Genomic DNA, 22,320 nt, shown 5'->3' on the forward strand with positions numbered 1-22,320 from the left:
CCCATCAAAATGATCCATATAAAGGGGGATAGAACACAACCTTGCTTAACACCTGATTTAATACAAAACCAGTTGCTAACCTCATTTCCTACCTTAACTGAAGCAGTATTATTATCGTACATAGCTGTAATGTATTTGTCTGGTATACCATATAAGGATAAGACCTTTGCTAAAGCTCTTCTATCAACAGAATCGAACGCTTGCTCATAATCTATAAAACTGAGGACCAAAGGTGTTTGACAACGAAGGGACTTCTCAAATACTGACCTAAGAGTAAAAACTTGGTCGACACATCCTCTACCTTTTCTAAAACCGACTGTTCTTCTCTTAAAACTTTGCCTACAGCATCTCTCAGTCTAAAAAGTATCACATTACTAAGTAATTTGCTACCTACACAGACCAGACTAATGCTTCGAAAATTACGACACTCACTCTTGTCACCTTTTTTTTCAGTGATTTAATTAAGGTTTTCCTAAAATCGTTAGGTACATCCCCTTTTTCAAATATCATATTCATAATCATCAGTAGCTTATTTCTAACCTCAGAGCCACCATATTTGAGAAACTCATTTATCACACTATCAGCAACTGGAGCTTTATTATTTTTTAATCCTTTTAGTACTGTCACTAATTCTTCCTCCCAAAACAAATCTTCCTTCACATCCAAGGAATCACAAACTTTTTCATTTTCATCTCTATCTTTTCCTGCAACTGTATCTCGGTTTAGCATATTCTCAAATTGTTCCGCCCATCTCTCTTTAACTCTTCCCTTATCACTAATTGTGGCCCCATTTCCATCTTTAACTGGGACTAGTCCCGGATTGACTACTCCCTCTCAATTTATTAACTTGCCAGTATAATATTTTATTATTATGCCGCCTAGCTGCATCTTCCAGATCCTCAGCCATTTTATCCATGACCTCCACTTCACATCTCTTTAACTCATATTTTAATGCTTCCTCCACTTTCTTTACATTCCTTTCGTTTTCATATGATCTATCACTCAGATAATTCTTGTACAAACCCCTTCTACTCTCTATTAAACGTAAAACTTTTTCACTAATATTCCTAGCTGTAGTCTTAACAGTCTTCCCTAAGACACCATCAACAACTTCACAAATTGTTTTTCTAAAACTATTCCATCCATCTTCCAGATTGTTAAATTTTAAACTCTTAAATTTAGTATTCAACTGTTCCTGGAAGGTTCTCTCAAATTTTCATCCCGGAGTCTACCAACATCATAACTTTCCAGGAGGTAAGTTACCCTTCCGAAATTTTAGCTTTGAATTAACCTTAGACACTAATAGATGGTGATCCTTACTTTTAACATCAATAACAGCACTCCTACATACCCTAGTATCTCGTATTAATCCTGCTAGTCTTCGATTTACAATAACATAATCAATAAGGTTTGCTGTCTTACCATCACGTGAATACCATGTCAACTTATAGGCTATTTTATGACCAAACACCGTATTGGTTTTAACTAGGTTGTTATACCTACAAAATTGCAAAAGTCTGTAGCCATTACTGTTTTCTTTTCCTACACCAAAGTTATCTAGGCTAGGATACCATCTATCCCTATTTCTACCAACCTGGGCGTTAAAATATTCTAGTAAAACCCCCATATTTCTACATGGTACCCTGTGTAATTACTCCTGTAACTGTAAGCAAAATTCATCTTAGTCACTAGTATTTCCGTCAGTTGGTTCAACAGGGGCATATACTACTATAGCTGATACCCTGAACTTTTTAGTCATAAAATGAGCAATTAGTATTCTATCATTAATACCTTCCCAGCCCAAACAAGACTTAGAAGCTTCCTTTTTCATCATAAATCCTACTCCCTGCCTATGTACCCATCCTTCCTGCCACATAAACAAATTCTATGTCACCTAATTTCATGCTTCCTACCCCTGGGATATGAGGTTTTGAATCTCCTAATAAATCCAGTTCAAACCGTCTGATTTCCGTCTGAAGTTCCAATTTTCATGTTCGTCAAATCATTGAAATTATTTTCGCCTCAGGGAAAGCAACGATTCCGGATGCCAGTGCAGGCCGGGGACCAACATATCTTCCCCCTGGGACATAGATAACTTCGAAGACCACACTGCCTTTCCATGACGAAAGTAAAACAGTTAAAAATAGGGATGATACCTTTTTATTGACAGTGAATAGATATAAAATTATTTAACTGGATATTTCGAACACATATACAGTGTTCATCATCTGCTGATGATTTTTACTGCGGATGATGAACACTGTATATGTGTTTGAAATATCCAGTTAAATAAATTTATATCTATTCACTGTCAATAAAAAGGTATCATCCCTATTTTTAACTGTTTTACTTCCCCCTGGGACCTCCAGTAAGTTGGAGGCTTTGTACAATCCTGGGCCCATCTTGGTCACAACATGGTTTTCAGCACTTGGCAATGCTCTTCTATCAACAAGAGCCGAAATCCTGCACAGACAGTCTCAAGCCTATTACCTCCGACTCATTATATATTCATGCCCACAAATATTATGCTAATGCGGGGAGGCAACCCATAGTAGATAAATTAGCTAGGAAGATATTTTTCAGCCCGAAAACGCCCATCAAAACAAACCAAGCCCAAAAAAAATCTGTTAATCAGGATCCTGTACGAGTGCTGTGTTGTTTACTAGGCATAATTTCCTCAAGGGGCGCCACTCCTCAAGTGGATTAAACTTGACCGCAAGTTTCCCAGTCTTGCAGGTACCCAGAAGCATTTTGACAACCAGGGTTAATTTAAACTCCTTTGACTAAGTTCAATATATTTGTGCATAGTAGCAGCAAGAGCAATGGCAGTAGCCTCCGTTGCACATAGTATCACTCGCAGTTGCAAGTAGCCACAGTCATAAGTAGTCTCAGTATCGGTCACAATAAGTTACAATCAAAGCCTTTAGAAGTTGTTGTCTCCATCGAATTAGTAGTAGTCGCAGTTGCAGGTTGTGGCAATCACAGTCAAAATTACTCATAGTTGCACAGACATAAATAGTGGATGTCATAAGCAGTTTTAGCCACAAGTAGTAAAAGTTACAATTAGTTATTGTTGCAATAGACAGTAGTAACAGGTGAAATTGCAAGTAGTCATAATCACAAGAAGTCGCAGTTGCAAGCAGTAGCCGCTGCAGTCACCAGCAACTGCTAGTTACTAATTACATAAAAAAAAACTAGTTTTTTTAACTGAAAGTAAGGAGCGACATTAAAACTTAAAACGAACAGAAATTACTCCGTATATGAAATGGGTTGTCCCCTCCGCAATCCCTCGCTCTTTACGCTAAAGCTTTTAATTGTATTAAAAAGCAGAATTGTGGCAAAGAGTCAAACTTTAGCGTAAAGAGCGAGGGATTGCGGAGGGGACAACCCATTTCATATACGGAGTAATTTCTGTTCGTTTTAAGTTTTAATGTCGCTCCTTACTTTCAGTTAAAAAAACTAGTTTTTTTTTTATGTAATTTCTGAACGTTTTTGAATTAATGCATGTTTGATTTTGGCTCTCCACACATAAATTATTAAAATGAAATTTGCATATTAATTCCTTTTTTTGGCTAAATGGCTTTCTCTTAGTTTTGATCAGACGATTTTGAGAAATAAGGGATGGGAAAGGAGGCCTAGTTGCCATGCAATTTTTCGGTTACATAAAAAGGCAACTATAAATTTTTATTTTTAACGAATTTTTCTATTAGTAAAAAATATACGTAACTTAAGAATTATCTTACGTAACAAACTTTTATATTCTTTAATTTTTATTATGTATATGAGAGGGTTTGTATCCTCGTTAATACCTCGTTCTTTACACTAAATCGCAAGTTTTGTCCCAATTCTTTAAGAATGACCCCTGAATCAGAAAGGCCGTAGAATGAATAGTTGAAATTACTAAAAATACTATAGCATAAAGAGCGAGGTATTTATCTCCTCCTAAATACCTCGCTCTTTATGCTAAAGTATTTTTAGAACCCCTCACATGCGTAATAATCTCTGTTCGTTTTAAGTTTCAATGCTACACTTTACTTTCAATTGAAAAAAAATTTTCCATGTTTATTTTTTCATTGTTTTTTATAGTAATTTTAGAAAATCCTGCGCCCTTTTCATTGAATTTCTGTTCCCCCATGACACATTTCTCCATGGAAAGATCCTCCCACATAGCCCCCTCCCCTCAACCCCACCCCCAAAACCAAAAAAAAATCCCCTGAAACCGACTGTACACTTCCCAATAACCATTATTATATGTAAACACTGGTCGAAGTTTGTAAGTTGCAGCCCCACCCCCAGGGACTTTGGGGGAGTAAGTCATTCTTAAAGACATAGTTATTATGGTTTTTGACTATGCGGAACAAAACGGCTATCTCAAAATTTTGATCCGTTGACTTTGGAGAAAAAATGAGCGTGGGAGGGGGCCTAGGTGCCCTCCAATTTTTTTGGTCACTTAAAAAGGGCACTAGAACTTTTCATTTCCGTTAGAATGAGCCCTCTTGCGACATTCTAGGACCACTTGGTCGATACGATGACCCCTGGGGAAAAAAAAAAAAAAAAAAAAAAACAAATAAACACGCACCCGTGATTTGTCTTCTGGCAAAAAATTCAAAATTCCACATTTTTGTAGATAGGAGCTTGAAACTTCTACAGTAGGGTTCTCTGATACGCTGAATCTGATGGTGTCATTTTCGTTAAGATCCTACGACTTTTAGGGGGTGTTTCCCCCTATTTTCCTAAATAAGGCAAATTTTCTCAGGCTCGTAACTTTTGATGGGTAAGACTAAACTTGATGAAACTTATATATTTAAAATCAGCATTAAAATGCGATTCTTTTGATGTAGCTATTGATATCAAAATTCAATTTTTTAGAGTTTTGGTTACTATTGAGCCGGATCGCTCCTTACTACAGTTCGTTACCACGAACTGTTTGATAATTTAGGCTTCAGGCTGTTTTTTCAGAGATCCTTAAGTTTGGTCTCAAACTAATATTTTACTATTCAGACTGATTTAAATAATAATAAATACACAAGAATCATCCTGAAATGACAACTTTTTTTCTCATTTGCCAGTTTCTTTTAAATGTGTTTTCTAATTTTTGTTTGCAATGTGCCATGAGCCACTGCTATGGGCCATAAGCTATTACTATGATGCAACTATGATTAAATATAACACAGGAAAAAGCCTTTTCGCTTGGTATAGTAAATAACAAACCCCAGTTGCAACAAACTATATCATAAAGTTTTACTGGAATATCATTTATGGCTGTAGTCAGCGATTATGATGTCATTGATTTTGTCATTGATCAAAAAACTGATTTTATTTTAAACTACCTGTTGGGGTGGCGCTTCGCGCCCCCCAAGCCCCCCCGCGCGCGTAAGTCGTTACGCGCCATATTAGTTACGCGCCATTGTAGTTGTGTCCCTGTGTCCCACCTGTGAATATAGATAGATTTATATATGTGTTTCAAACTACGTAAAAATTGCGAATATACAACATTTTTGGCTTTCCCACTACTGGGAGCTTTCCGTTTCCAATTGCCAGCAATTGATCTGAAAATGTTTGACCAGAGTCATCGTTTTGCAATCGGAAACGCATATTTGTAGTTAATTTTAATATTTTTACGTGTGCCCATAAATTAGAATTTTTCAGGCAAGCATTCATTTCGTCTGCAGGAGTTAAACTACGTAAAAATTGCGAATATACAACATTCTTGGCTTTCCCATTGTCTGTGCATATACAAAGCCGTATGCACTAATAATGACGTCATATGCAAACGCTCTTTTTACAAACAAACAAACATGCATACACACAACTCGTTTTTATATAGATAGATAGATAGATAGATACAATACAAATTAACTGCGTAAAACTTGCGAATATACAACATTCTTCGCTGTCCAATTGTCGCTGCATATAAATAGATTGTCAGGTTTACCGACCCTCGAACATGCAACGTACAATTGTCCATGGGAAAAACAATCAGTATTAAGATCTATACCACATTTTTCTAATGATTGACCTTGAGCTTTGTTAATGGTGATTGCAAATGCTAATCGAATTGGGAATTGCAATCTTTTAAATTGAAAAGGCAGATCCGTTGGAATCATGGGAATGCGAGGAATAAGAACAGCCTCACCGCTGAGTCGCGGTGAGCGACTCAGCAGTCGCGTGCCATTGCAAAGCTTTGGTGGGTTGATATTTCTTAAAAGTATTATTGGTACGCCTATTTTTAGTTGTAGCACGTGTGGTGGAAACCCTGAAAGATCTATGGAATTTAAAAATTCAGATGGATAATTAACCGCTTCATTTGGTTCCAAAACTGTGTCGACTGACTTGCAAAGGACTGCCTGGTCTCGAATCTTGGTCAAAACAATATTGTTGATTTCGTGGACATCTATATTTTTGGGTGCGAGAATCGCTCTTTCACTTAGCCATTAATTATTTTTATAATTTTTTAGAATATTCGGAAATACTTTTTCAATCAATTCATTTTTGGACGTCACTAAATTACAGAAATCAGCAGGTAGTTGTATACGTCCTGAAATTGAGTCTATCGTATCATAAATGTCTTTTTGTTCCGACGTTAACTTGGAAATGTTATTTTGTACATACGACAATAGATCACTCGTACTGTAACTTTGTTCACGATCCAATTCTACATATGTCGAAACAGCAGCGATACGGTTAGGTGAAGGCATTCCCAAATCCTGAAGAGGTTTGTTTGCCATATGTACGCACAAATCTTCTATAATAACTAAAGTGTAGTTATAAATTTCTGATGTAAAATCAAAAGTCATATCTGACGTCTCTAACTGTTTTCGATGGAGTATATCTTCGGACATTTTTGACTTATATTTTTCCCATAACTCTGTAGGAGCTGATGGAGAGCAAGTGCACGAATTTGACTTGGGGGGTTGACGTTTCGCACGCGTCATTGATGCAGTTATCCCAGTGTTGGTCATTCTCCAATAAATTCAGAGCTTGGCATGCACTGCGGTAAGTGTCATGTATAGTACCGTTTACAGTTCTCAAATACTCAAAGGATGTCGGACCAGGTACATTCACCAAAAGCAGGCGTAGAAAGAAGCATTCATGTTGATTGGGGTGAACGGTGTAGAGTCTTCCTATCGTGGTATCTTTGAAGATGGTAGGTTGGCCGTAAACCCACTGGTTATCTACTTCGATGGTGGTACCGTTGCCATTGTAGGTTCTTCAGTCATTTTACAATTAGAAATTTCTCTTTCAACGGTCTTCTTACAATTAAAAATTTGTCTTTGAACGATATTCTTAAATACCTGTGTCCTGGTCGTCATTTATATTCCCTGTGTCCCGGTCGTCATTTGTGTCCCGGTATCCCAGTCTGTAATTTCTCTTTGAGTGTCCCGGTCGTTATTTATATTCCCTCTGTCCCGGTCGTCATTTGTGTCCCGCTCTGTAATTTCTCTTTGAGTGTTTTTTCTTTTTAGTATTTTTTAGTTTTTTACATTTTTTCTTTTTTCAGTTTTCTTTTTCTTCTTTATTTTTCAGCTTCACTATGAAATACATATCGCCGAACCTTTGTTTTTTTTAACTAAAATCTGGTAGGCATTGATGACCTTATGCAAGTCAAAATCCCAAACCCAATCATCATCGCTATCATTTTCAGTTTTGATATGTTTTGACTCTCGCTGTCCAGGTGGATCTTCATCTAACTGCGCGGTTTTGCGTTCTTTAGCCTCAAGCCTGTTTCCTTGCTGTTCTTTTGATTCCTCGGCACGCTTTCTTTTCTGACTTTCTCTATCAGCAGCAAGTTTTTTGGGATAGACTCTTTGAGCATCTTCATCGGCTTTTGCCATTGTAAGTTCATCAGTCATTTTAAACTTAAACATTAATAGATTTCTACGTGAACATATATGTCTTAAATATCTTTAATGACGTCACCGTCATAGCAAAAATGACGACAACTAACTTCATGACGTCAGTCGACACAGAAACATGACGTCACCTGATCCACAGACAGACAACTTATTTTTATATATATAGATATTCTGTTTTGGTGCTTACAAAAAGCCCTAGACATAGCAATTTCCTCTCAAATGAGCCACTAAACTGCCTTCTTTGATGTCCCAGTACCCTGCCAGTGGTGAAGAAGGAAAAGGAAAAAAAAATGAAAGAGCACAAATCTGTGCCGCCCATGCAAAAAAAAATGATTTTTCTTGTTGTTCAATCAAAGGGACTGTTGATATTCAGTCATTGCAGTTCCTATGGTGTACTTTTTGTTTTAATCTAATGCCATGTTTAAGGCATTTTAGGCTGATATCTGAAGTTCCTTTAATTTGTATTCAAAGTAAGATTTTACTGTTGAGACTGATTTAGATGGCAGTTACCAATTTTTCTAGCTCGTCAGTTTTCTTTTAAAAAAGGTTTAAAGCATTAATTTTACGTTGTTAATTTTATTTTCAATAATTTTAATAATAATTCTATTATTATTTTAATAATTTTACTTTAATAATTTACTTTAATAATTTTACGTTAATAATTTTACTTTCTCTTCTAGATTGCAGCTAGTGCAGGTAGTGGGATCAAAGGCAGTGGTTGGTAGTGAAAAACTTAAGTCAAATTAGAGTAAGGCCAAGACATATAGTTTCTGTGAGAGGCAAAGCAGACAAACTTTTTTCAGAGTTGCACAATAATAGTTAGTTTCACTTCTTCAGAATAGTGTGTCATCCTAGGTTGGAAATTCTAGCCATATTCAGATAGTCTGTCAAATCTGTGAGCCATTTGAAGAGTATCGAAGACCAAAATATAATTCAAAATTCACCATGTCCGCAGGACTTGCAGACTAGTGTGCGAATGAGATTGTTCATATTATATGGGCTTTCCCTACAGGGAAAACTCACTGGAATCATCAACTGCAGCAGACACGATTATTTGCAGTTACAACTAAATACCTTTTCGCTAGATACCTATTTTGTAAAAGGAAAAATGGTATTTCTTCTATACTGGTAAGTAGAATAATTTCTTTTTACAAGGAAGACAAAACAAAAACAACTAGTTTGAGAAATAAAAATGTATTAGAAAAACTGGACCTTGTTTTAGTCCCACGCTTGAACTGAATGAACTATTTGTGATTTAAGAAAAACTTTTATTTTTAGAGGACACAGACAGATTTAATTCATATTTAACTATTCTTATTGCTGAACTAACAATAGAAAGAGAACTACCAGTTAGCCAAATGAAGAAAGGCCTGTTTCAAAATAAAAAGCTATGATCAATCATGTGCTTTGAAAAAAAAGTTAAAAAGTAATAAAAGAACATAAATGCTTACTTTTTCACTGCCACAATCAAAATGTTCTCCATCATCTTCAAATTGACAAGAGCTATTGTTCCTCCCTGCGTCAATACCTACAGCAAATTCATCTTTGACCTGCTGAAAAAAAAAACAATTCAAATTAAAATGAATTTTATCAAAAGATTAATACAAAGAGAAGGGAAAAATTTTATCATCCATCCAAATCATGCATTGTAAGCATTGATAGATGACCTGTCAAATATCATGAGAAAGTTGAGATTTCATTACATAGACTATACATCATACTGTTTAGTAAAACACAGACACATTTTTAGAGTGGTTTTTAGCACAAAATAGATTATATGAATACCCTTTTCGAATTAATTACTGTGGACGAAGATAGTTATTCCAGAGAAATACTTGATGTGACTGTCTATGCCAGAGCAAATTTCCCAAGACACATCTGCCACTAAAAAATAAATAGACAATTTAGATAAATCCTTATTTTAGCATGTTCAAGGGTGTGAAATTAAAAAGCTTTTAAAAATACAAAAGTAAAACAGTTCAAAATAGGGATAAAACCTTTTAATTGACAGTGAACAGATATAAAAAATTTTAACTGGATATTTCGAACACATATACAGTGTTCATCATCAGTATACACTGTCTCATATACACTGTATATGTGTTCGAAATATCCAGTTAAAAAATTGTATATCTGTTCACTGTCAATCTAAAGGTTTCATCCCTATTTTGAACTGTTTTACTTTCGTCATGGAAAGGCAGTGTGGACTTCGAAGTTAACGCCCAGGAGCCTTTGTAAACAACAACAGTTAAGGCCCTGTTGCCATATTAAAAAAACAAGAGGAAATAGTGACCAGAAAATGCAGTTTCCTTAGAATTTTAACCTATGTGGCAGAGACATCTTATGGCAGATTTTTAATACGACTGGAAAAAGACCCCACCTACGAACTATAGCATACAAAAAATTCTGAACTGAAAACAGTCTCTAAAGGAGTTAACATTGAAAACTTATTTATGTTTGCCTAATCGAAAAATCGGGAGCCTAAGAGTTTTTTTTGTTTATCTTGGATTTGTTTTTAACAAGTTTTGTGGATTCTTTTGTTTTCCTCAAAAAGTTTAAAGAGATCACGTATAAAGATATTTGGCAATGCCTTTTTCTAGCCGACATTAATGCATTTTTTGATGAAAAACCACTGAAAGAATTTTCTTCACTTAAAACTAATGTATGAGAACCCTAACCTCACATTTTACATATCAGATCCTTTCTCAATATATAGAAAATAAGTATTTAAATCAATGGTCAGAAGACTTTGAGTTCAATAATATTGAATCCTCTATCATTGTCTTGTAGGAGAAAAAAGAGATTGAATTTAACCAGTTTTTGGCAAATAAGGGAGCACTATGATAGCCTGCTATAAAATTACCGTAAAATAAAAACTCGGTAAGTAAAATTGGTAAAATTAGGTAAAATTGGTAAAATAAGATATCCTTTATGAAATACATGGTAAAATTGGTGTTATAGACTTACCCTTTAGATACAATACCAGTTGAGCATTTCTTTTTAAGCATTACTTACAGCTTTTAATGAAATTTTCCAATTATTCCAATTTTCCTGGGCTTATAAAAGGTAATGCCTATTCATCTAGCAGCGGTTCTCAAGCCTTTCTTCCTCATAGACCCCTTTCATTAATTTTGCTGGTTCTGGTGGACCCCCTCACTTAAGTTTCAACCATATTCCTAAAACCCTAGGAAAGAATGTGAAGATTCAAATTAAGAACTGAGATCTTGTTGTTGTTGTAGTCCAGCCAGAAACTAACAGTTTTCAAAACAGAAAGTAAATTTTGATTGGTTACTTTTCGTAATGCAGTACGATTGCCCCTGATTTAAATAGGAGAGTAGAAATTTCAGTTTCGTTTCTAATGAAAATCTTGAAATTATCCAAGGGTAAAATATGGTGAATTTTTATTGGGAGGAGGAGGGGGTTCCGGGGGGGGTGTAAACGTTGGCTCCCAGGGAAAAGCCAGCATGAATACAACATTTTTCTAAGATTTGAAATTAAAAATAAAAACGCGATATTAATTCTACTTTGGCCCTCTACATTTTTGAAATAATATTTGAAGCCAATGACTTCCCATATTCTTTTAGGAGGTAACTGAAATGGAAAAAATCCATACAGATCTTCCTTTACATAGAGATACTGGAGATTTCCAATAAACCCAATTTACAATAACTTGAAATTAAAGGATTCAAATAAATTTTTTCTTCACTTTAAATTAAGATCATCTGATCAAACTTTCAATATAAATTAGATCATTAGACAAGCTACGTAAATCACTATGCAGAGAACTTCTTACCCAATCTAATCGGTGAATAGTCTTTCATTTATTATGGCTGGGGTTTTTGGTTTGTTTAATTCAGTCTTATTTCTGCTAAGCTGGAATTAATTCAACAGATGAGTTTTCCTTCTTTTTTTTAAGTACTGAAGACGACTGGACAGAAGAACCTGACGAAATATATGCATCTATCATTTTCGCATATTTTTTGTCTCCAAGCTGACATTACCCTTATTTTTTTCGGCTATTTAATTTTTTTTGTCATACGTCAGTCCTGCTTCTAGCCCTTTCAGTCTTTAACAGCTCAAAGAATTAATGTAATTTTATTTTAGCTAATATTTCACAATTTTAAAACTCTTATTACCTGTATTATAATACGCTTTATCGTTCTGATAACAAGATACCTAAGTCAAACAGACCGCCCTTTAAACCAGGGAACATAGCTACACACAATACAAAATCATATTCAATCTTTTTTCTGCAAGCCTCTTTACGCTTTTGTCGTCGTTATTTTGCCTCTTTACGCTATTTTTACGTCATAAAACATGTAAGATACCGATAAAATACGTAAAATACCGGTAAATTAAGTAAAATACACTCTTTACATAAAATGAATAAATTATATAAAATAGGTAAAATACCTATTTTACGGGGGTCTGCGAAAATACGGTAAAATATGTAAATATTAATAATTATAATAATAATAATAATAATAATAATTTTAATTTTGCCCACTCATACAAAAAAGAGAAAAGCGGAGTAATAGAAAAGAAGAAAAGGAAAAACAAGAACACTCAGGATCAAAGTATCATGTTACCTTTTGGCTTTAACCTAGCCTAGTTCTTTCCTGAAATTGAAATAATTTTAAATACATAACCACTCTTTGGTCACTTGATTTTGAATACACAAAATTTTAATAAAAAAAAAATTACCATTGAGTTGCACGCAGTAATATCTGTTTTATAAGCAAAAGATCTAGTTTCAGCAGGAGAGTCTATCAACTTATCATTTGAGGTATCTGCTACAGGAGGTTCTAGATTACTGGAAGAATCTTCAGCCAAGGAGTTGTTTTCAGAGGTTGTATCAACTCTGTTTCTCTTTGCAGCAAGTTGAGTATTTTGAGAGAGGTTGCTACGTCTCTGTGTCTGGTTAACTACCTCATCAAAATAAGCAAGACCTTTAACTTTAAGCATTTCAGCCACTTTTAATAATGAACTAGCTTGAGCTTGTGGAACAGTCACTTCACCTGCATACATAAAATTCACCAAAGATAGCAGATCATCAAATTTAACATCCTTTAGAATAATAACAGGATGGGGATGTGAGATCCCTAAAAACAGCGTTTCAAAGTAGGAGCTACAACATGAGAGAACAAGTCTGTGGCATTTGATGATTTGACCATCACACGATAGGGTGACATCTGCGAATTTTTCACTGTTTAATAGAGATATAAAAGCTCCATGAAAGACATCCAGGTAGTCGTTCCACTTTAAACAAAATTCTTTATGCAGCATTTCAGGAAAATTGACTAAATCCTTGAATGACACAAACTTGCTGAAATAGATTGAAACATATAAATAACTATTCCAAATCACAAGCACTAAAGGTGAAAAATAAGAAAGTACTCTACAATTAGAAATTAAAGAGAAACTCAATGCATGTACTTGTCTTTCAAAGCTTTAACATTCCAATTCAATTTATAAATACGCCATTGTCATTTTAAGCTGATTCTAGAATGGTAATCATTTGGTCTTACTTTTGTCATCTTACATTTTCTTACTTTTATATTTTACATTATTTTATATTTTTACATTTGCCTTGCATTTTGTCTTACATTTTTGTCATCTTAAAGTGTTAGGCCTATTTAAACGGTTAAAAAGTGCTTCAAACCCCAGAAAATCTCACCATCAGCTGCACACAGTGCACTGAACTCAATGTATATCGTAACCTCAATACAATTAACATTAGTAATTAATACAATTAATTAAATATATAAGTAACTAGCAATTAATTAAGTAACTAACATGAGTAGTTAATACAATTAACTACTCCAGTAGACATTCCAGTTTCTTTGGACATGTCCAGTAAAAGCATACATCCTTCAGGATCTCTCTCTGACAGTTTGATCACATATGCGTTACCACAAACAACTGCCACTAGAAACATCTATAATACATTTGAAACCTCAAGAAATTGCTTCCAACAAATTTTTTCTACAAAAAAGGGAAATGGAACATCATTTAAAAGCTCAACTAGGATACCACTGGAAACCCTCTTTAATAACTATTCCAAATCACAGCCACTATAGGTGGATATTAAGAAAGCGCTCTACAAGTAGAAATTAAAGAGAAACTCAATGCATGTACTTATCCTTATAATTACATTTTTGGATCATATAATCAATCAGAGAAGAAGGTTATATTGTTAAATAGCTAATGTACAGAACTGCTAAAGGACTATGCTTTCTCAAAAGCTTTAATGTTGACACATTCTGTGAAATTTAGAAGCAGAAATTTGTTTTTTTTTGGTTTCGTTTAAGGGTTTAAAAAATTAAACCCTTGGCTGTAGCCATTTGTGGTTAAATATGATTGGCTAGATTTTTACAAGCTCAACAAATTAAGACATGATTTTATATATAATCGTTTATGTGGATAAAGATATATACATTTTGAGCATATGTGGATAAAGAAAAGGCGTTAGGAAAGATCAGATTATTATTTCTCAACAGCTAATGATGAGCTTAAATATAATAAGCACATTCTTGAAAGGGTTAATATTCCATAGCTAAATTTTGCCATAGGTACAGCTATACAGTTGTTTTTTTTTACAAATTAAATTTTTGTACAATTAAAATTTTACAAATTTTTACCAGAGGGCAGTATTTGACTTAAGAAATGAAATGTGAAGAATATGAGCATATTAGCTCTTTTCTTTTTGTTATGAAATAGTGTAAATTGCTTTGAAGCATAAAAAGAAGGGAAAGGAGTGAGTAAGGCAGCTAACTACAGACTCGATGATAAGGATCATATTTCATTTGCTTGACTAATTACATATAGGATCCTACAATTAATCAGGGAAGAAAGTTGCCCTGTTAGATAGCTGACGCCAAAGAATTGCTAAAGGATTATACTGTCTCACAACTTTTGTAGCAAATATATTCTGTGAAATTCAGAAATAAAGTTTTGTCAGTCTTAAATTAAAACCCTGGGCTGTACCCATTTGTGGTCAAAAATGATGTGTTAGTTTTTTGCAAGCTCGTCAAATGAAGACATGATTCTATTTATTATCATTAATGTGCATAAAGATAAATATATTTTGAACATATGTGAATTAACAAAAGGTCTTAGAAAAGATCACATTATTATTCTTCAACAGGTAATGATGAGCTTAAAACTCATAGGCATGTTATTGAAAGGGGTTAATATTCCAAAGCTAAACTTTGCCATAAGCACAGCTAAATACCTTTCTTTGGTATAAAGCATTATATATTTTCAACAGAGGACAGTATTTGACTTTTGATTTAGAGTATGCAGAATATGGGCATAACAGCTCCTTTTCTTTTTGTTAGGAAATAGTGTCAATTGTTTTGAAGCATAAAAAGAAGGAAAATGAGTGAATAAGAGCAGCTAATTACAGATTTGACAAAAATAATCAGTTATCATTTGCTTGACATTGCTGTGACCAAGTTTATACCCTATTGGATGTCCAGGCTCTTTTTTATTAATTAATGCTTTTGCAGAAGCTCTTTTAGAGTTCCTTTATCAATGATCTCAGAGTGCTGCCTACTTTTGCTCTGAGTTCTGTCTTTTATTTTTCAGATTTTATGAAACATTGCAATTTTGCTGCACAGTAGGGATGACAATGGCAGAAAAGTCTAAACTCAAGAAAATCTTATTACAATTAGATCCCAAGAAGCAATTTGCAAAAGAAAATTGGATTAAAAAAAATGTATTGGTTTTCTTAAAAAAAAACATATATTTTGAAATTTGAGATTCATGGAACGTACATTACTGTGTACAATAGGCTACAATTTTGGCCTAAACCAAGCAAATAGGAACTAAAGGCAAGGTTTTTGGAGATAGGAGATTTGGTAGTGTTGGGAATAGAAGTTCCAACATTACAGGAATCCAACAACACTGCAATCATTTCCTTTCGTGCTTAAGTGTTATACCTGCTTTCTGAAACAATTTTGCAATATTACAATTGTTGTGGGTGTTTTATATAGAGGTTTTCAGTGCTCCCACTTTTTTTTGTCTCCAAATCTACTTTGGCTGCTATGCTATCAGATATGATGACTGATTTTGAAAATCATAATCTTGGCTCTCTGGGGAACTTTAATCTTCCCGAAAAATATTGGATTGATGGACCTCCAAAAGACCTGTCAATGTCAATTGGAAACAGATTATTACTGATGATATTGATGTGAATTGAAATTGAAACGATAACGTGAAAAATGAAATTTTGTATCCTGAAAAGTCTTCCACTTGATTTTTTGGGCAAAACAGGTCAAAAGTTTGCCCTATTTTGCAGCTGAAGAAAGTAAGCTATATAACATAAAACATGAAGCATTGAATTGCTACAGAAAAAACACATCAGAAAATTATGACGTCTTCAAAACTTTTTGTAACCAGACAACTAACCCAAATCAAGGAGTTGAAGAGAAGGTTTGAAGAAAAATTGGCTTAGGATACTAATTATATCCTGAAGCAAATAATCTCTTGCACAGTCATAGTATGGCTTTCCATCTGAGAGATATGCTGATACCAAACTCCTGAATACTATGACGACATTACTAAGTTACTTGATACTGGGATGCCTGTTGACATGATTCTACCTGACTTTTTTTTAGAGGGTTTGACTAAATTTGTCACAAGTGACTTGCAATTTAGCTATGTGTAGTCACGCCTGAAGAAAAGTTTCTGCTCTGGATCCTTGATTTTCTTTATTTGCGAACTCAATGTGTTCAGTTATTTGACGGCTCTTGTAACTGTGTTCTTTCTTCCTCTAAGCATGTTTTGAGTAGAGTTCCTAAGAGAAGTGTCTTTGGGTCATACACTGCTTAATAGTTTAATCAAGGATTCTTCTTCCACTATACGCAGTAAACTAATGCTCTATGCTGACAGAAATGTAAAGAATTGCTGATAGAAATGTAAGAAAATTGCCAGATCTAACAGATGGCAATACATGAACAAAAAGGCCAGACAAGCCAAAAAAGCAGCAGGCCGTGGAGACACACGAACCGTGTGTCGTGTCTTTAGTAACACAAAGCCTTACCAAAGAAATAGTCAGCAAGTCAAGTATCCAACAATCCCTGATAAAAGATGAAAATGGAAGGCTCCTGACAGAAGCGGAAGAACAAAAGGAATGGTTGGGGGGTTGTTTTGAAGCCTTACTTAATCACCCAATGCCAGCAGTCCCACCAGATATACCAGATCAAACTCTTTTCCGTGTTCACATCAGTGATGAAAAGCTGACAGCCGACGAGTTACTTTCAGCAGCTAAAAAACTTAAGAGTGGGAAGATCTCTGATAGAGACCACATTTCAGCTGAAATGATCAAATTCAGCCTGCACTGAGCCCTGGCCATCTGGCTGTCCTTCTTCTTGCCCCACTGGCAGATGGAACTTCACCAAAGACTAGAGACCAGGAATCTTAGTCAAATTCTTCAAGAAATGAGACACGAAAGAGTGCAGCAAGTATAGAGGAATCAATCTTTTCTTGATCCCTGCAAAGCTCTTCATGATGATAATATTAGGAAGACTTCAAGCTGTCCTTGATCCTCACTTACGTGAAGAACAGCAAGGATTTCGGCCCAAACGATCTTGTGCAGACCTTATTTTTACTATATGCACCATGCTGGTAGAACCTAACAAATAGAGACAGCGCTTGTATATACCCTTTGTGGACTTAGAAAAGGCGTTTGATTCAGTAGATCGTCAGAACCCGTGGAGAGTACTGCGGTTTTACAGCATTCCTGAGAAGCTAATCCATGTAATAGTTGCCATGTACAAAGAGACGGAATGCTGTGTTAAAACGTCGGACAGCAACACATACTGCTTCAAGATGATGTCTGGCATCAGGCAAGGCTGTTTCCTGTCATCTCTCCTCTTCATCCAAATAGTAGACTACACCTTTAGACAGATAAATGGGCATGGAATCTGGATTGCAGGAAAACTTCTTGGGGAAGTTGACTTCACTGACAATGCTGGGCTCATAGAAGCCAACAAGCAGAAGCTTCGAGAATTCCTGAACAAACTTGCAGAGAAAGCTGAACAATTCGGACAACTTATCAAAACCCCAAAAACAAAAGCTATGTCAATCAGTAGTTCATCCATGGGAATCCAGCTAGGAGCAGAGGACATTGAAAAGGTGATAAACTTCAAGTAGTTAGGGAGTACACTCACTTCCAGTGGCGCCTCTGAAAAAGAACTATGCACCAGGATGGCCTTGGCCAACGCATAGCTGAATTCTGGCGGGTTTCAAGCATTTTAAGGTGCTTTTGTTATTTTGTACCATAAGCCTGGATTCCATATTCAATTATCCCACGTATTTATAATTTATACAAATCCATCAGAGTTTTTGAGGAGGATCACCAAGAGATCCCTGGCATTTGCTTCATTAGAACCAGTCTTTTCAAAAAAGAGGTTTTGGTGGCTTCCAAATGTTTTTGCCATGTCAACCTTTTGTCAAAATGGATTACCAGGATCTTTGCTGAAGTTGCAACTTCTAGAGTTTTCCACTTATCCTGATCTCTGGATTGGTAAGAGTATTTCTTTTTCTATGGAAAACTATGACCTAGGTTTTTTTATGGACAATGGGACTCCATGATCCTTGGAATACTGGTGAATTTTTTCAAGAGTCATCTGTGCTGATTTTGAGGCTTTTTCTATGCTGGTGCTTTTGTGGCATGTTAGTAGGTCATCAGCAAAGATGTCTCTAATATCAACGGTTGTGGAGGTTGCTTTATTTTTCTTTTGTTTTAGGTATAAAGGCTCTGGTATATTTTGTTTCACCTTATGCCAACACAGGCCAAATGTATGGTCGAAATTGCATCCAGAGAAGAAGTGGGTAATGATTACAATAATGGGCTAGTCAGGTAGCTAAGAAATAAACCTCTATAATCAGAATTGCATCCTGAACCCAAATTTGACATGCATTTATGTTGGAAGCAAACTTACTCCCACCTATGTATATACCAATTCAATGTATACATTTATGGGTGCGGGTAAAGTTCGAACTTACCTCTATAGTCAGAATTGCATCCTGAATCCAAATTCAGCATTCACTTATGTTACAAATCAACTTTACCCCCCTTCTAATTTGCAAATATATACCCTGAGTTGGTAGGCTATATATAGGTGGGGTAAAGTTAATTTCTGACACAAATGAATGTTAAGTTTGGATCCAGGATGCAATTCTGACTACAGTGGCAAGTTTGTTTCTTAGCTACCAGAATAGTCTGTTCATACAAACATTAGGCCTATCAAAAGAACCATTTCCTTTAAAAATTATATATTGATATCTGCCAAATTTAGTGACGATACTTAAAACATGGGCATAATTTCCTATGGGGAATTGGCTCCAACTTTGCCCCCCCCCCCATAATTTGTACAAAATTACGCCACTGACTTTAAAATAGGGCAAGGTGCAGTGCTTAGTTGATTACGAGTGAAAGGATTGAAGAAAAGATTAATGGTAGGATATAGAATCTTTTACCTCAATTTTTCAATGTTTTTGTGATGCAGGTGACTAGAGAGACAAATTTTAAGTATTGATGATGTATTTTTGGAAACAGATTTTGTGCTCAAGAAAAAAAAATGAACATTCAACCTGGCCACAAAGGGGGTCGCTGTGCAGGTGGAAGTGGTTCAGGTCTAGGACAATCATTTTTGTAAATAACCCCACAGTTGTATGGGGCTAACAATAATACAAGTCAGAACTAAATGATAATCCCAAGATGTGCCATTAAGGTGGCAGCAGGGTCTATACAACCCAAATGCCTTTTATGGTCAGCAACAAGTTGTTCAGCAGGTGCAAAGAGCACCAGTTAAGTTAGTGAAGTGGCTTTTATCCTCCAAATTATAGTGTGCCTGGGATACAGCCCATTCCTTTAGCAGATAGGTACTCTGTGTTAAGTGAGGAAGGAAGTTGAGACCTGTCAACCCTTGTGTAGTAGAAGGGTTGATTCACGAAGAACTGCAAATGCCAAAGCTATAACAGAACCCCAGCCTAGGTAGTAAAAGGAGAGACATTTCTCCAAAGAGTGAAATTGCCCCACAACAAGCTAAGAGACCAATTACACACCATAAACAGTGACTACCATCTCACAAAGTGTCTTTTAAAAGTCAAACCATTGAGATAACACAGTCTGAATTATTATCTTCAATGATTGATGTTACAGTAAATGATCAAAATAAACAACTGCCTGATGACTATCAAATTGTGAAGTCTGAAAGAACTATTGAAATCTAGCAAATTTGAAGTTGAAGTAAATAGAGTAAGAGACAAAATGACATTATACCTCATGGATGAAGAATCAGCAAAAATTATCCAACAAATGAACATTGTTGCTAGAGTAAATGTTATTGAAATTGTTGAGTAAAGATTAAGCCATGGGAATATAAAGGGAGTCCCACAAAATATGAAAGATGAAGAGATTTTGGAGTGTATTGAGTCACCTAGTAAAATAAAAGTTCACAAGCAAAAATGGTGCAACAAAGAAAGAAAAAAGGTATTTGACAGTTGTGCAACATTGGTGGTTTTTGAAGGTAATTGTTTTCCCCCAAATGTGTGGTTTTGCAGAAGAAAACAAGAGCTAAGAGCTCATATGACACTTGTGACGAGGTGAAAAGAGCCAAGAGCTCATATGGTATGAGCTCTGGCAAAATTCTAAGAATCAATAGATTGATTTAAAAGGAAAATCAGAAGCTTAATGCCAGTCGGGATTTAAAATACGAGCTCTCAGTCACGAGGTCCTTCTAAGTAACAAAATTCATTAAGATCCGATCACGCACTTGTAAATTAAAAATACCTCAATTTTTCTAATTTTTACTCTCCCTTCAGCACCCAAGATGGTCAAATCGGGGAAAACGTCTTTATCAAGCCAATTTGTGCAGCTCCCTAACACGCCTACCATTTTTCATTGTCCTAGCACGACCAGAAGCACCAAACTCGCCACCCCAACCCCCTAACTCCCCCAAAGAGAGCAGATCCAGTCTGGTTATGTCAATCACATATCTGCAAACATTTATAAGCGTTTTCCAAGATTTCCGGTTTCCCCCTCCAATGTCAACAGATCTGGTCAGGATTTGAAATAAAAGCTCTGAGATATGAGTTCCTTCTAAATATCAAATTTCATTAAGATCTGGTCACCCGTTCTGAAGTTAAAATATCTCAAATTTTCTAATTTTTCCAAATAAACAACTCCCAGCTCTTCTAAAGAGAACAGATCCGTTCCATTTATGTCAGTCACATATCTATAACTTGTGCTTATTCTTCGCATCAAGTTTCATCCCAATCTCTCCATGCTAAGCGTTTTCCAAGATTCCTAGTTTCCAAGATTTCCAGTTTGCCCCTCCAATTCCCCTCCCCATGTCACTAGATCTGGTCGGGATTTAAAATGAGAGTTCTAAAGCACAAGATCCTTCTAAAGATCAAATTTCATTATGATATGATCACCCATTTGTAAGTTACAATTACCTCATTTTTTCAATTTTTCTGAATTACTCCCTCCCCCCCCCCCCAGCTCCACCAAAGAGAGCGGATCTGGTCCGGTTATTTCCGTCGTATATGTTGGACTTGTGCTTATTCTTCCCACCAAGTTTCATCCTGATCTCTCTGCTTTAAGCATTTTCCAATATTTATACCCCTCCCCCTCAATGACACTGGATCTGGTAGGAATTTAAAATAAGAGATCTGAGTTGCGAGGTCCTTCTAAATATAAAATTTCATTAAGATCTGATCACTCCTTCGTAAGTTAAAAACACCTCATTTTTTCTAATTTTATAGAATTAACCTCCTCCCCCAACTCCCCCAAAGAGAGCAGATCCGTTCCAATTATGTCAATCATGTATCTAGGACTTTTGCTTATTTTACCCACCAAGTTTCATCCCAATTCCTCCACTCTAAGCGTTTTCCAAGATTTTAGGTTTCCCCCAACTCCGCCAATGTCACCGGATCCAGTCAGGATTTAAAATAAGAGCTCTAAGACACGATACCCTTCCAAATATCAAATTTCATTAAGATCAGATCACTCCTTTGTAAGTTTAAAATACCTCATTCTTTCCAGTTTTTCAGAATTAACCCTCCCCTCCCCAACTCCCCCAAAGAGAGCAGATCAGTTCTGGTTATGTCAATCACGTATCTAGAACTTGTGATTATTTTCCCACCAAGTTTCATCCTGATCTCTCCATTCTAAGCATTTTTCAAGATTTTAGGTTTCCTCTCCCAGCTCCCCCCCCCCCCAATGTCACCAGATCTGGTCGGGATTAAAAATAAGAGCTTTGAGACATGATATCCTTCTAAACATCAAACTTCATTAAGATCCAATCATTCCTTCATAAGTTAAAAATACCTCATTTTTTCTAATTTTTCAGAATTAACTCTCCCCCCCAACTCCCCCAAAGATAGCAGATTCGTTCCAGTTATGTCAATCACGTATCTAGGACTTGTGATTATTTTTTCTGCAAAGTTT

General features: G+C 35.6%; 1 protein-coding gene across 1 annotated transcript in view; it reads right to left on the reverse strand.

Annotated features, from left to right (window-relative positions):
- Positions 1–22,320, reverse strand: part of LOC136035201 (zinc finger protein 33A-like) — a 40,104-nt gene that overhangs the window by 14,061 nt on the left and 3,723 nt on the right. Inside the window, exons 2-3 of the mRNA XM_065716800.1 lie at positions 12,561–13,182; positions 9,308–9,409 (exon numbers count right to left, since the gene is read on the reverse strand). Coding sequence (XP_065572872.1) covers positions 9,308–9,409; positions 12,561–13,142 — 684 coding nt within the window. The 5' untranslated portion in view covers positions 13,143–13,182. The remainder of the gene's footprint in view (positions 1–9,307; positions 9,410–12,560; positions 13,183–22,320) is intronic.

Source organism: Artemia franciscana, chromosome 14 (genome assembly GCF_032884065.1).
Source record: "Artemia franciscana chromosome 14, ASM3288406v1, whole genome shotgun sequence".
Taxonomy (NCBI): domain Eukaryota; kingdom Metazoa; phylum Arthropoda; class Branchiopoda; order Anostraca; family Artemiidae; genus Artemia; species Artemia franciscana.